Source organism: Oncorhynchus mykiss, chromosome 15, assembly GCF_057628025.1.
Source record: "Oncorhynchus mykiss isolate SJ-2025 chromosome 15, ASM5762802v1, whole genome shotgun sequence".
Classification (NCBI taxonomy): Eukaryota; Metazoa; Chordata; class Actinopteri; order Salmoniformes; family Salmonidae; genus Oncorhynchus; species Oncorhynchus mykiss.
In genome coordinates, this window is record NC_143036.1 from 80,402,367 (window position 1) to 80,419,518 (window position 17,152).

The 17,152-nt window shown below is 41.0% G+C and overlaps 1 protein-coding gene across 1 annotated transcript; it reads right to left on the reverse strand.

The window, feature by feature from the left end:
* Nucleotides 1-3,893: 3,893 nt before the first annotated feature.
* On the reverse strand, nt 3,894-6,070 carry LOC149978210 (interferon gamma 1-like). The gene is made up of 4 exons (XM_090199050.1): nt 5,918-6,070; nt 5,423-5,497; nt 4,443-4,637; nt 3,894-4,110 (listed from the first exon to the last, which is right to left on the reverse strand). The coding sequence occupies exons 1-4, from the start codon at nt 6,068-6,070 to the stop codon at nt 3,994-3,996; spliced, it is 540 nt and encodes a 179-aa protein (XP_090055176.1). The 3' UTR covers nt 3,894-3,993.
* Nucleotides 6,071-17,152: the final 11,082 nt, after the last annotated feature.

The window sequence follows — 17,152 nt, forward strand, 5'->3', positions numbered from 1 at the left end:
CAGAAGACTAATTGATCAGATATTAAAATATCTGAATAGATATATTAGGAAAATTATAACTTTGTAATCTGAGTATTTTCCTTGGTGCCCCGACTTCCTAGATAATTGCAGTTACATGATTAATCAGTTTAATCGCGTAATAATAATTACCAAGAGTTATTTGATAAATAGGTCTTCAGTTTTAATGATGCCAAGACACAACACATGTCTTGGGTCTGGTTTTAAAAATGTGTTTTTTATCCAGTTTCCACTTAGGATTCTATGTTACTGAAGTGCTGTTATTTCTTAATTCTCTTCGTCTTAATAAATGTGAGTCATTTTTTATTTCTTAGTCATTTTAATAATGGATGTAGAAAGCATCCAGTTGATTTCTCTGATGTGAATTAAATTACACTGAGTCACATTATTTCAGATTGTGGTTCTGGAGCTGTAAAGGTCAGATCATTCATTTGATTGTGTCCTGAGATGAGTGTGTTGTAGGAACCTTTACTTCAGATCCCGTGTTGTCATCTGACGTGTATTGGGGTTGCGCGGCCGGTCTACACAGAAACCCCAACTTGTCGTCCTTTCTGAGGTGACAGACTGACACCTTCAATACTAGAGATTAACCATTTCTCTCTCATGGAAACTGACAAGCATCTGTTGAGTTCCAGTGTAAAGTTGATACATTCACCCACACATGCCATTGATGAGATGGATATCCCACTGAGTCATGCTGCCTTGGTTTCTCTGGTTTGTATTTGTATGTGGGTGTGTCCTTCAACAGAGTGCAGCTCTGAAGACGACAGTTGGAGGTTACAGGGGTGAAAATGTACTTACGATTGCAGAAGAGCATAATTAAAAAATACTACATTCATTACAATTTGTGAGAAAGTGATACAACTGGAAAAAGCCTGGGTGTCCCTAGAAACGAGCAACTAGCCTGAATGAGCAAAAGTGGAGCATTGTTTAAATCAATCCACATTCTGTCAATATCAATACTTGTTGGAAAGTGATGCCGCTGTCCCCCCTTTGAAAAAGCCTGGGTGTCAATGAAAGATAACATCAGCATCTATCTGTACTATCATTAGCAACTAGCATCTACTGTAGCAACACAGAAGTCAACAGACATGCATACCAACTTGAACTTTATTGCATCACCAAAGAACTTCCCCAGAATGTGTCAAAACTACCTGTTTCCTAGGGATTCCAACCCAAGACCCCCTGCTCTGCTGCTGAAAGAAGGTGTTAATGAGCGGCCGTGTGTTGGTGTTTGATTTAAAGGAAACTTCGCTCAGTCAGAGAACCCACAACCTCACACCTCTATCGTTTCAACTCTCTCTCTGCCTCAACTATAAATACTTGTCTGACTTAACCTCAGCATCAGTCAGACAGACACAGAAGACCAAGACTTGGGTCGTGTAAGACACAAGGTGGTCTCGTTAAGTCAACTCAAGTCAAGGACTTTGACTTAAGACACACATTATTGAGGGTGTCACTCTTTCACCTCAGAAAGGACGACAAGTTGGGGTTTCTGTGATGACCGGCCGCGCAACCCCAATACACGTAAGGTGACAACACGGAAATGTGGGATCTGAAGTAAAGGTTCCTACAACACACTCATCTCAGGACACCATCAAATGAATGATCTGACCTTTACAGCTCCAGAACCACAATCTGAAATAATGTGACTCAGTGTAATTTAATTCACATCAGAGAAATCAACTGGATGCTTTCTACATCCATTATTAAAATGACTAAGAAATAAAAAATGACTCACATTAATTTTAATTAAGACAAAGAGAATTAAGAAATAACAGCACTTCAGTAACATAGAATACTAACTGGAAACTGGATAAAAAAAACACATTTTTAAAACCAGACCCAAGACATGTGTCGTGTCTTTTGCATCATTAAAACTGAAGACCTATTCATCAAATAACTCTTGGTAATTATTATTACGCGATTAAACTGATTAATCATGTAACTGCAATTATCTAGGAAGTCGGGGCACCAAGGAAAATACTCAGATTACAAAGTTATAATTTTCCTAATATATCTATTCAGATATTTTAATATCTGATCAATTAGTCTTCTGATTAATGACTTATTCTCTATTTTACCTCATGTTAGTCTCATTCCAAACGTCGTAAAGTCTTGGTTATCTGCACGAACCCAGTCTTCACTATGAGTCATCCATACATCAATTGTCTTAAATCATTTATTTACTAACTAAGTAATTCACAGAAATGCATAAATAAACAGTAGATTGTTACAAGGAAATGATAACGGAGTTTCCCTAGTGGGATAAACCGGCATCGCGGCTTGGTGTACAAAGGGGAAGTGGGGGTCGACTGAGATAAGACAACACACAGTTGATAATTATTACAATTGAAATGCTAATCCTTTGCACATGAACGCTCACTCATTCTGGAACCATTGCAATCAATATATATATTTACGCTCAGTGTGTTGTCGGGATCTCTGTTGAAAAGATTGTTTCTGTTGGAGAGTCTGTCCGCTTTCTCTCTCTCTCTCTCTCTCTCTCTCTCTCTCTCTCTCTCTCTCTCTCTCTCTCTCTCTCTCTGTCGTGGTTAGAATGGATAGTTCAGAGTGGCATTCATTCATGTCGCTATAGAATGAATGTTTCGGCGGTTGTCGTTCATCGCGTTCAATGATACCGAATTCCTAGCTGCAGACTAGTAATTAATATCAAAGACTTGTTCTTATTCTGTCGGTATCAATAGTCTAAGAGTTTAACCATGTGGTATGGTTAAAAGATTCAGCCATCTACTCAATACTTGGTCCTCTCGTTATCGAGGTAAGCTGGTCTGAAAACCTTGTACTCTCGTAATTGAGGGAATCATGGTCTGTTGAGAAAATCTCAAAGTGGGGGTTTTATTCGGGAGTTTCAGAAAAGGGCCTGTCCCAGGATGCCCGACCTTAACTGAGCTCATGGGCGGTCCTCTGATTTAGTTCAACTCAAAAGGGAATTGGAGTTTCCAAGATCACATTACACAATTTTATAAACAGTATCATTCTCACTCATTCATCTTGTACAACAATTAGATGTAAACCTCATATCTGAGGCTGTAATATAAACAGCGTTATGGTAATGTGGCCGTATTGTCTCCCATGAGTTTCACAAAATTGTACCAAACGGACCAGTTCATAGCTGGATTCTTAACCGATCTTTTATACCTTCTCCAGAACATAAATGTTGTTCAAGTTCTGTGAGGTGGAAGAAATTCCTTTGTTCTCTAGGAAAATTCACTCTGTCTCTATACTGTGGCCATGAGGAGATAATCTCCTCCAGGAATTTACGACCTCTCTCTGACCACAGCAGCCTGTGTGTAGGAGACAGGGAGAGGGAGATGGGGCTTGCTGTACCCAAAGAGGGCAACGTCATGACACATGTAACAGGATATATTTTCAGGAGAATTTATTCCCCGGATATAAATACAGAACATTTGATCCATTGAATGTGAACCATGATGTCAAATCACATAGTACTACATCACCACTGTTTTAAGTACCAATGGAAAGTCATACAAAGTTGATAAATATTCACTACTATAAATAATTACATCACATAATTACATTGCACTTACATTTAAAATAAATATGTTAAATAATGTTTAAGTTAAATAAATAGCACCGTGAACAAGCATGGTGACTGGTAGGTGAGGAAGCTGTGAGACAGTTGTTAAGTTTACGTTGGGAAAGTGACTGTTTACACCTTTCTTCAGGTATCCACTTCTCCTGTTTTTGACTGCACTACAAGATTATATCATTCAATTCATGAAAACAGGCCAATTTCAGGTAATATATGAAATTATATGGATTCATTTACTTCTACCCGATGCCTTTTATGAAGGTGCTCGGTTGAGTTTTCATTTCAGCAGGTTCTGTGCTTGAAGTGGATACCGGCAGTGAAATGACATCACACTTTCCTAATGTATTACAGTCTGTAGTCTCTGTCTTCAATCAGTCAGTTGGTGGTTCTGTCTGGTCTCAGCTCTGTGTGACCTTCTTGGCTCTCTGATGGAGAATGGTCCCCAGCTGGGAAGCTCTCTGGTAGACCTCTTTGAACTCGTTCACAGCCTTCCTCTGGACAACAGCATCGTTGGTCTAAACAGAAGTCACAACATACATTTAGAGAGACGTCATCATCTTGACCTGACCAGTGGAGTGTCCACTCTTGGAAGACGGCATTCAGACAACAATGGACTGTTAAAAAACGACACACAAGCACACATTTACTCACTCACTCTCTCTCACTCTCTCTGTCTATCACGCACACAATTATTGTTTTTATATGGACTCATCCCAAATGGTACCACATTCCCTATATAGTGCACTGCCTATAGGGCTCTGGTTAAAAGTAGTGCACTACATAGGGAATAGGATGCCATTCGAGATGCAAACAGAATTAGTGAATAACTTAGTTTTAGTCTTTTGACCTTAATGTCCGCCAGATCCTGTATCTTCATCTTCAGTCTGTCCTGGTAGTAGCTCCTCTTCAGGTCCTCCACCTTCCCGCGGAGTCTGCTGAGGCCCTGCTTGACTTCCTCTGGATGGTTCTCCTTCAGCATGTTGGAGAAGATGTTTAGGTAGACATCCAGAGTGGCGTTCAGGAGCAGCCACTGTTCATGCTTCTAATGGAGAGAAGACCACAAAAGGGGAGAGGAGAGAGAGAGAGAGAGAGAGAGAGAGAGAGAGAGAGAGAGAGAGAGAGAGAGAGAGAGGGGGGGGGGGGGAGAGAGAGAGACAGAGAGAGAGAGAGAGACAGAGAGAGAGAAAGTGAGAGACAGAGAGAAAAACAGGGAGAATGGGGAGGACAGGGGGAAAGGCAAACCATTAACAATGAGAACATCCATTAGCAGACCTTGAATTTAATCTACAATAGCAGGGCCAGCAGGTTGACAGGGCCAGCAAGTTGAATCTACAATAGCAGGCCAGCAGGTTGACAGGCCAGCAGGTTGAATCTACAATAGCAGGGCCAGCAGCTAAGCAGACATTGAATTTGATCTACAATAGCAGGGCCGGCAGGTTAAATCTACAATAGCAGGGCCAACAGGTTGAATCTACAATAGCAGGGCCAGCAGGTTAAATCTAAAATAGCAGGGCCAGCAGGTTGAATCTACAATAGCATGGCCAGCAGTTAGAATCCACAATAGCAGGGCCAGCAGGTTGAATCTATAATCCCAGGGCCAGCAAGTTGGATCTAAAATAGCAGGGCCAGCAGGTAGAATCTACAATAGCATTGCTAGCAGGTTGAATCTATAATCACAGGGCCAGCAGGTTAAATATACAACAGCAGGGCCAGCAGGTTGAATCTACAAGTAATGTTGGCTTTAAAATGAAAAAATCCAACCATCTACAGAGCTTTTTGAGTTCAGTAACATTTGTTGAAAAACTGAAATTAATATTAGATATTTACCTCAAACTTGACATCAAGCTCTCCCATGAGGTTCCGGAAGACAGGTTCGCCGACCAATTTGGTGTCCAGCAGTTTCTAAATAAAACGTGTAAAAGTGATAAAATCCCAAGACGTCTATAAATTTACTGTACGTTTCTTGTTGGTCATGTGATGAAGGCCAGGAGAAGGGAACCTCTCAGTAGTACCGGACAGGACTGTCATAGTACCACATGCATTAGGCATTATAAGATATTTTGGCCTTGGTGGGTCGTGCCCTGAATGTTGATTGGCTGAAAGCTATGGTATATCAGACCCTACATCACAAAAAATGACTTATTTAACGTTCTAATTTACATTGGTAACCTCTTTATAAAAGCAAGAAGGAACCTCAGGGTTTGTGGTACATGGCCAAAGTACTGCACTATATCCTGAATAGGGTGGTGTTTGGGACACATCCATGACCACAGACCAGAGAAATCAGTTTAAACAGGTTTAAGGCTTTCTATTGTAACTCACCAAAGGGCCTTCCAGGGATTCGATGTCCTTCTCCATGTTTTCGGACACGAATCTGGCCCCAAGGTCAGCGCCAGAGTGGTGGGGGCGTCCCAGAACCACTACAGAGCAGAATCCCAACCATACTACCACCACAAGATCCAGGGCTGAATTCATATTATTATCCTGGCTCACGTGGCTCACGTTCTTTCAATCCACAGAACAAAAGCCCTGTAAAATATATCAAACTATGCCCTTGAGAAGTCTTTGAGAAATTCTTTGAGAGTCTTGAGAGTCTTTGAGAGTCCTTTTAGAGATAAGCTGTGGAGTTTCTGTTGACTGTACCTGTCTGTAGATGGAGTGTCAATGTGAGTCAGTAATGGTGGCCTGGTGTCTCTCTGGGGTTTATTTATATGTGAGACAGAGAGCTGTGCAGCAGCAGAGTCTGTTGGAGAGAATGACGATGGTTAGAGGTTACAGAGGTTTTGGGGTTTGTGGGTTCCTCTTCTCGGTAGGTTTCCTTTAAATCAGAGATGTTCTGCTCCTAAATGGGTGACTCTTCCTCAATACCCCCCCCCCCCCCCCCCCCCGCTACCTCTGATCAGGTCATTATCGAGGGATGTTTTGGAAGGGCCACTACGGGGGCGGGGGAGACGGGTGAGTCAGTTTGTTGAGTGACATTTGGAAATAAAGGTTGGTATCTAGAACCTAAAAGGGTGTTTCGGTTGACCTCATGGAGAAACCCTTCGAAGAACCGTTTCTGGTCGCAGGTAGAACCATTTTGAGTTCCATGTAGAACCCTCTGTATAAAGGGTTCTACATGGAACTCAAAGGGTTCCAAAGAACCCGAAGAACCCTTTTGGAACCCTTTTTTCTAAGAGTGTAGATACTGTTGTCGGAGGTTGGTGATTAGGAGTATGACAATCTGCCTTCTCAGCTAATGCACTTGTCTTTTCCTGCTCCCGCTGGCTACTTTGTAGAGGGAAAATGTTGGTTGTTTTGTCACCTAGCTATCTTCATATGAATGCACTGATGATGTAAGTCTCTCTGGATAAGAGCGTCTGATAAATGACTGAAATTGAACAAAAAAAAAAAGATTTCAGTTTTATTCAAAATGATAAACACTCTGACATTATGTTACACATGTTATATAATGTAATGCATTGTTTGCTATACAGTTGAAGTCGGAAGTTTACAAACACCTTAGCCAAATACATTTAAACTCAGTTATTCGCAGTTCCTGACATTTAATCCTGATAAAAATTCCCTGTTTTAGGTCAGTTAGGGTCACCACTTTATTTTAAGAATGTGAAATGTCAGAATAATAGTAGAGAGAATGATTTATTTCAGCTTTTATTTCTTTCATCACATTGCCAGTGGGTCAGAAGTTTACATACACTCAATGAGTATTTGGTAGCATTGCCTTTAAATTGTTTAACTTGAGTCAAACATTTTTGGTAGCCTTCAACAAGCTTCCCACAATAAGTTGGGTGAATTTTGGCCCATTCCTCCTGACAGAGTTGGTGTAACTGAGTCAGGTTTGTAAGCCTCCTTGCTCGCTCACACTTTTTCAGTTCTGCCCACATCTTTTCTATGGGATTGAGGTCAGAGCTTTGTGATGGCCACTCCAATACTTTGGCTTAAGCCATTTTGCCACAATTTTCTTTGTTTTTTTTTTGTTTCATCGGACCAGAAGACATTTCCCATGTGCTGTTGCAAACCGTAGTCTGGCCTTTCAATGGTGGTTTAGGAGTAGTGGCTTCTTCCTTGCTGAGCGGCCTTTCAGGTTAGGTCGATATAGGACTCGTTTTACTGTGGATATAGATTATTTTGTACCTGTTTCCTCCAGCATCTTCACAAGGTCCTTTGCTGTTGTTCTGGAATTGATTTGCACCTTTCGCTCCAAAGTACGTTCATCTCCAGGAGACAGAACGAGTCTCCTTCCTGAGCGGTATGACGGCTGGGTGGTCCCATGGTGTTTATACTTGTGTACTGTTGCTTGTACAGATGAACGTGGTACCTTCGGGCGTTTGGAAATTGCTTCCAAGGATGAACCAGACTTGTGGAGGTCTACAAAATGTATGAGATCTTTTGATTTTCCCATGATGTCAAGCAAAGAGGCACTGAGTTTGAAGGTAGGCCTTGAAATACATCCACAGGTACACCTCCAATTGACTCAAAATATGTCAATTAGCCTATCAGACGCTTCTAAAGCCATGACATCATTTTCTGGAATTTTCCAAGCTGAAAAATTATATGTCCTAACTGACTTGCCAACACTTTAGTTTGTTGACAAGAAAATTGAGGAGTGGTTGAAAAACAAGTTTTTATGACTCCAAACCATGTGTATGTAAACTTCCCACTTCAACTGTAATTATCTAAGTTATATAATGTAATGTACTGTATGCTATCTATATTACATAATTATCTATGTTATATAATTATCTGTGTTATATAATGTAATATACAGTATGTTATCTACAGTGCCTTGCGAAAGTATTCGGCCCCCTTGAACTTTGCGACCTTTTGCCACATTTCAGGCTTCAAACATAAAGATATAAAACTGTATTTTTTTTGTGAAGAATCAACAACAAGTGGGACACAATCATAAAGTGGAATGACATTTATTGGATATTTCAAACTTTTTTAACAAATCAAAAACTGAAAAATTGGGCGTGCAAAAATATTCAGCCCCTTTAGTTTCAGTGCAGCAAACTCTCTCCAGAAGTTCAGTGAGGATCTCTGAATGATCCAATGTTGACCTAAATGACTAATGATGATAAATACAATCCACCTGTGTGTAATCAAGTCTCCGTATAAATGCACCTGCACTGTGATATTCTCAGAGGTCCGTTAAAAGCGCAGAGAGCATCATGAAGAACAAGGAACACACCAGGCAGGTCCGAGATACTGTTGTGAAGAAGTTTAAAGCCGGATTTGGATACAAAAAGATTTCCCAAGCTTTAAACATCCCAAGGAGCACTGTGCAAGCGATAATATTGAAATGGAAGGAGTATCAGACCACTGCAAATCTACCAAGACCTGGCCGTCCCTCTAAACTTTCAGCTCATACAAGGAGAAGACTGATCAGAGATGCAGCCAAGAGGCCCATGATCACTCTGGATGAACTGCAGAGATCTACAGCTGAGGTGGGAGACTCTGTCCATAGGACAACAATCAGTCGTATATTGCACAAATCTGGCCTTTATGGAAGAGTGGCAAGAAGAAAGCCATTTCTTAAAGATATCCATAAAAAGTATTGTTTAAAGTTTGCCACAAGCCACCTGGGAGATACACCAACCATGTGGAAGAAGGGGCTCTGGTCAGATGAAACCAAAATTGAAATTTTTGGCAACAATGCAAAACGTTATGTTTGGCGTAAAAGCAACACAGCTGAACACACCATCCCCACTGTCAAACATGGTGGTGGCAGCATCATGGTTTGGGCCTGCTTTTCTTCAGCAGGGACAGGGAAGATGGTTAAAATTGATGGGAAGATGGATGGAGCCAAATACAGGACCATTCTGGAAGAAAACCTGATGGAGTCTGCAAAAGACCTGAGACTGGGACGGAGATTTGTCTTCCAACAAGACAATGATCCAAAACATAAAGCAAAATCTACAATGGAATGGTTCAAAAATAAACATATCCAGGTGTTAGAATGGCCAAGTCAAAGTCCAGACCTGAATCCAATCGAGAATCTGTGGAAAGAACTGAAAACTGCTGTTCACAAATGCTCTCCATCCAACCTCACTGAGCTCGAGCTGTTTTGCAAGGAGGAATGGGAAAAAATTTCAGTCTCTCGATGTGCAAAACTGATAGAGACATACCCCAAGCGACTTACAGCTGTAATCGCAGCAAAAGGTGGCGCTACAAAGTATTAACTTAAGGGGGCTGAATAATTTTGCACGCCCAATTTTTCAGTTTTTGATTTGTTAAAAAAGTTTGAAATATCCAATAAATGTTGTTCCACTTCATGATTGTGTCCCACTTGTTGTTGATTCTTCACAAAAAAATACAGTTTTATATCTTTATGTTTGAAGCCTGAAATGTGGCAAAAGGTCGTAAAGTTCAAGGGGGCCGAATACTTTCGCAAGGCACTGTATGTTACAGAATGTAATGTACTGTATGTTATCTATGTTATATAATGTAATGTACTGTATGTTATCTATGTTATATAATGGGGTGTACTGTATGTTATCTATGTTATATAATGTAATGTACATGATCATGTCTAAATACCTACCACCTCCACTCCCCAGAGACATGTCTAAAAACCTACCACCTCCACTCCCCAGAGACATGTCTAAAAACCTACCACCTCCACTACCCAGAGACATGTCTAAATACCTACCACCTCCACCACCCAACATTATCATGTCTAAATACCTACCACCTCCACTACCCAGAGACATGTCTAAATACCTACCACCTCCACTACCCAACATTATCATGTCTAAACACCTACCACCTCCACTACCCAGATACATGACTAAATACCTACCACCTCCACTCCCCAGAGACATATCGAAATACCTACCACCTCCACTACCCAGAGACATGTCTAAAAACCTACCACCTCCACTACCCAGAGACATGTCTAAATACCTACCACCTCCACCACCCAACATTATCATGTCTAAATACCTACCACCTCCACTACCCAGAGACATGTCTAAATACCTACCACCTCCACTACCCAACATTATCATGTCTAAATACCTACCACCTCCACTACCCAGAGACATGTCTAAATTCCTACCACCTCCACTACACAAGATTATCATGTCTAAATACCTACCACCTCTCCTACCCAGAGACATGTCTAAACACCTACCACCTACACTACCTAACATTATCATGTCTAAATACCTACCACCTCCACTTCCCAACTGTATTATGTCTAAATACCTACCACCTTCACTACCCAACACTATCATGTCTAAATACCTACCACCTCCACTACTCAACATTATCATGTCTAAATACCTACCACCTCCACTACTCAACATTATCATGTCTAAATACCTACCACCTCCACTACCCAGAGACATGTCTAAATTCCTACCACCTCCACTACCCAGAGACATGTCTAAATACCTACCACCTCCACTACCCAACATTATCATGTCTAAATACCTACCACCTCCACTACCCAGAGACATGTCTAAATACCTACCACCTCCACTACCCAGAGACATGTCTAAATACCTACCACCTCCACTACCCAACATTATCATGTCTAAATACCTACCACCTCCACTACCCAACATTATCATGTCCTAGTCAGAAACGTGATACAGTATGTGACCTGCTGTTATACAATATGTTGATCTGCTCAGACGTGTATATATTTTGTCAATATTTGTATCAATAGTTCACTAGAGTTTATCAGCATCACACTGGCTGCCTTTTGACTGTTTTGGTGTCTATTCTATTGGTTTCTGTTTTGACATCTATAGAGATGTCGTATACAGAGAAACTAGGTATGAGAACAGTTTGTAGCTAATCCTAATGCTATGCTGATGACGTGGAGTAGGAACTACTAGTAACCAGCTGTGGTTAGTCTTATAGATAATGCTGATGATGTGGAGTAGGAACTACTAGTAACCAGCTGTGGTTAGTCTTATGGATAATGCTGATGATGTGGAGTAGGAACTACTAGTAACCAGCTGTGGTTAGTCTTATAGATAATGCTGATGATGTGGAGTAGGAACTACTAGTAACCAGCTGTGGTTAGTGTTATAGATAATGCTGATGATGTGGAGTAGGAACTACTAGTAACCAGCTGTGGTTAGTCTTATAGATAATGCTGATGATGTGGAGTAGGAACTACTAGTAACCAGCTGTGGTTAGTCTTATAGATAACGCTGATGATGTGGAGTAGGAACTACTAGTAACCAGCTGTGGTTAGTCTTATAGATAACGCTGATGATGTGGTGTAGGAACTACTAGTAACCAGCTGTGGTTAGTCTTATAGATAATGCTGATGATGTGGTGTAGGAACTACTAGTAACCAGTTGTGGTTAGTCTTATAGATAATGCTGATGAGGTGGTGTAGGAACTACTAGTAACCAGTTGTGGTTAGTCTTAAAGATAATGCTGATGATGTGGTGTAGGAACTACTAGTAACCAGTTGTGGTTAGTCTTATAGATAATGCTGATGAGGTGGTGTAGGAACTACTAGTAACCAGTTGTGGTTAGTCTTATAGATAATGCTGATGAGGTGGTGTAGGAACTACTAGTAACCAGCTGTGGTTAGTCTTATAGATAATGCTGATGATGTGGTGTAGGAACTACTAGTAACCAGTTGTGGTTAGTCCTATAGATAATGCTGATGACGTGGAGTAGGAACTACTAGTAACCAGTTGTGGTTCCAACCATGATGCTCAGAAAGACACTCAGCTTTTCTCTCCCCGCTCACATATTCCGTTCAGTAATCCTTATATAGTGCACTTCCCCTATGGGGCCCTGGTCTAAAGTAGTGCACTACCCTATGGGCCCTGGTCTAAAGTAGTTCCCTACCCCTATGGGCCCCTGGTCTAAAGTAGTGCACTACCCCTATGGGTCCTGGTCTAAAGTAGTGCACTACCCCTATGGGCCCTGGTCTAAAGTAGTGCACTACCCCTATGGGGTCCTGGTCTAAAGTAGTGCACTACCCCTATGGGCCCTGGTCTAAAGTAGTGCACTACCCCTATGGGCCCTGGACTAAAGTAGTGCACTACCCCTATGGGTCCTGGACTAAAGTAGTGCACTACCCCTATGGGTCCTGGTCTAAAGAAGTGCACTAAATAGGGAATAGGGTGCCATTTGGAACATATCCACTTGTTCAACAGCCTCTTTTCTCTTTAACCTCAAATAACTTTGACAACAGCCTTAACAACGTTTTCAGGACCAATGCATCTACAATACAATACAATCCTCCCTTTATTGATCTATTTGTACAGAAACTCTATATGTTGTGAGGTCACAGTGGCCTTATGGGTGACGTGTAGAGAGGAACTGCATTGGCCAAAGTGGAACAAAGTGAGCGCTGAAGGGCTTGGAATACAAGAGCATGTGAAGTGGCCTGTTCCTTATCATGTGTTTCCTGTGTGGCTCATTTGGTAGAGCCTGGTGCTTACAAAGCCAGGGTTGTGGGTTTGATTACCACGGGAGACCAGTACAGAAAAAAAACTTTGTGTGTGTGCACTCACTACTGTATGATATCAATGTCTGCTAAACAATATATACAGTGGGGAGAACAAGTATTTGATACACTGCTGATTTTGCAGGTTTTCCTACTTACAACGCATGTCGAGGTCTGTCATTTTTATCATAGGTACACTTCAACTGTGAGAGACGGAATCTAAAACAAACATCCAGAAAATCACATTGTATGATTTTTAAGTAATTAATTTGCATTTTATTGCATGACATAAGTATTTGATCACCTACCAACCAGTAAGAATTCCGACTCTCACAGACCTGTTAGTTTTTCTTTAAGAAGCCCTCCTGTTCTCCACTCATTACCTGTATTAACTGCACCTGTTTGAACGTGTTACCTGTATAAATGACACCTGTCCACACACTCAATCAAACAAACTCCAACCTCTCCACAATGGCCAAGACCAGGGAGCTGTGTAAGGACATCAGTAATAAAATTGTAGACCTGCACAAGGCTGGGATGGGCTACAGGACAATAGGCAAGCAGCTTGGTGAGAAGGCAACAACTGTTGGCGCAATTATTAGAAAATGGATGAAGTTCAAGATGGCGGTCAATCACCCTCGGTCTGGGGCTCCATGCAAGATCTCATCTCGTGGGGCATCAATGATCATGAGGAAGGTGAGGGATCAGCCCAGAACTACACGGCAGGACCTGGTCAATGACCTGAAGAGAGCTGGGACCCCAGTCTCAAAGAAAACCATTAGTAACACACTACGCCGTCATGGATTAAAATCCTGCAGCGCACGCAAGGTCCCCCTGCACAAGCCTCCGTATATGTGAGTCAATCTGCCGTTGGTGTGATATATTGGAGTAAACCTGGGCTGAGTTGGTGTGATATATAGGAGGTGACCTGGGCTGAGTTGGTGTGATATATAGGAGTAAACCTGGGCTGAGTTGGTGTGATATATAGGAGTAAACCTGGCCTGAGTTGGTGTGATATATAAGAGGTGACCTGGTCTGAGTTGGTGTGATATACAGTGGGGCAAAAAAGTATTTAGTCAGCCACCAATTGTGCAAGTTCTCCCACTTAGAAAGATGAGAGAGGCCTGTAATTTTCATCATAGGTACACTTCAACTATGACAGACAAAATGAGAAAAAGAAATCCAGAAAATCACATTGTAGGATTTTTAATAAATTTCTTTGCAAACTATAGTGGAAAATAAGTATTTGGTCAATAACAAAAGTTTGTTATATACCCTTTGTTGGCCATGACAGAGGTCAAACGTTTTCTGTAAGTCTTCAGAAGGTTTTCACACACTGTTGCTGGTATTTTGGCCCATTCCTCCATGCAGATCTCCTCTAGAGTAGTGATGTTTTGGGGCTGTTGCTGGGCAACTTTCAAATCCCTCCAAAGATTTTCTATGGGGTTGAGATCTGGAGACTGGCTAGGCAACTCCAGGACCTTGAAATGCTTCTTACGAAGCCACTCCTTCGTTGCCCGGGCGGTTCGTTTGGGATCATTGTCATGCTGAAAGACCCAGCCACGTTTCATCTTCAATGCCCTTGCTGATGCACTCAAAATCTCACGATACATGGCCCCATTCATTCTTTCCTTTACACGGATCAGTCGTCCTGGTCCCTTTGCAGAAAAACAGCCCCAAAGCATGATGTTTCCACCCCCATGCTTCACAGTAGGTATGGTGTTCTTTGGATGCAACTCAGCATTCTTTGTCCTCCAAACACGACGAGTTGAGTTTTTACCAAAAAGTTTTATTTTGGTTTCATCTGACCATATGACATTCTCCCAATATTCTTCTGGATCATCCAAATGCTCTCTAGCAAACTTCAGATTTGCCTGGACATGTACTGGCTTAAGCAGGGGGACACGTTTGGCACTGCAGGATTTGCGTCCCGGGCGGCGTAGTGTGTTACTGATGGTAGGCTTTGTTACTTTGGTCCCAGCTCTCTGCAGGTCATTCACTAGGTCCCCGCGTGTGGTTCTGGGATTTTCTTGTGATCATTTTGACCCCACGGGGTGAGATCTTGCGTGGAGGCCCAGATCGAGGGAGATTATCAGTGGTCTTGTATGTCTTCCATTTCCTAATAATTGCTCCCACAGTTGATTTCTTCAAACCAAGCTGCTTACCCATTGCAGATTCAGTCTTCCCAGCCTGGTGCAGGTCTACAATTTTGTTTCTGGTGTCCTTTGACAGCTCTTTGGTCTCTGCCATAGTGGAGTTTGGAGTGTGACTGTTTGAGTTTGTGGACAGGTGTCTTATATACTGATAACAAGTTCAAACAGGTGCCATTAATACAGGTAACGAGTGGAGGACAGAGGAGCCTCTTAAAGAAGAAGTTACAGGTCTGTGAGAGCCAGAAATCTTGCTTGTTTGTAGGTGACCAAATACAAATTTTCCACCATAATTTGCAAATAAATTAATAAAAAATCCTACAATGGGATTTTCTGGATTTCTTTTCTAATTTTGTCTGTCATAGTTGAAGTGTACCTATGATGAAAATTACAGGCCTCTCTCATATTTTTAAGTGGGAGAACTTGCACAATTGGTGGCTGACTAAATACTTTTCTGTCCCACTGTATAGGAGGTAACCTGGGCTGAGTAGTGTGATATATAGGAAAGTTGTTCTTGTAAAAATTTAAAATTTGCATCAACAATATTACATCCCAAATGGCAAACTATTCCCTACATAGTGCACTACGCTTTGGGCCCTGGTCAAAAGTAGTGAACTATATATGGTGTGATTTTGGATACAGGCAGAGTCTGAGTTTCCACATTCTGAGTTTCCACACACTGTAAGCATTACTAGAAATTGAAGGTGTCTAGCAGCAAAGTTATTTCCAAACCACAGTGAATTGTCTACCAAGGTAAAAGTGTCTCTGTGGCTGCTACACTTCCTGAATTCCCCACAGGAAGTATGATGCTGTGTAGCACTCAGCTATTTCTACCAAAATGAAACTATATCTCTTATCTTTATCTAATCTAATCTATTCTTTATGTCATGTCATCTGATCTTTATGTCATGTCATCTTATCTTTATGTCATGTCATCTTATCTTTATGTCATGTCATCTATCCTTTATGTCATCTTATCTTATCTTTATCTAATCTAATCTATTCTTTATGTCATGTCATCTGATCTTTATGGCATGTCATCTTATCTTTATGTCATGTCATCTATCCTTTATGTCATCTTATCTTAATCTAATCTATTCTTTACGTCATGTCGTCTTATCTTTATGTCATGTAGTGTTATGTAATCTTATCTTCACACTTATCTTTATGTTATCTTAACTTTATGTTATCTTATCTTTATGTTATCTTATCTTATGTTATCTTATCTTCAAATGTGTCTTATCTTTACATTATCTTATCTTTATGTTGTCTTATCTTTATGTTGTCTTATCTTTATGTTGTCTTATCTTTATGTTGTCTTATCTTTATGTTGTCTTATCTTGGGATAAATGATCAATTGACAGAGAGAGATAAAAGTGATTTCTGTCCAACCACAAAGTGGATTACTTGTCATCGTACTGCTGATGTAACTGATACCCACATAGGGCCTTTCTTCCAGTCAGTCAGTCACTGATTATAGAAGGAGAACTGTTTCCTCCAGTCAGTCAGTTCTGAGAGAAGGAGAAATGTTTCCTATTGGCTCTCAGGCTGACATAGTGACATGCGTATTGGTGGAGAGTATTTCCGTAAAGCAGTCTGTGGTTTGTTGCTGTCTGACTGAGTCTAACAGAATCAAATCAAATTGTATTTGTCACATACACATGGGTAGCAGATGTTAATGTGAGTGTAGCGAAATGCTTGTGCTTCTAGTTCCGACAATGCAGTAATAACCAACAAGTAATCTAACTAACAATTCCAAAACTACTGTCTTATACACAGTGTAAGGGGATAAAGAATATGTACATAAAGATATATGAATGATTGATGGTACAGAACGGCATAGGCAAGATGCAGTAGATGGTATAGAGTACAGTATATACATATGAGATGAGTAATGTAGGCTATGTAAACATTATACTAAGTGGCATTGTTTAAAGTGGCTAGTGCTATATTTTTTACATCAATTTTTCCATTATTAAA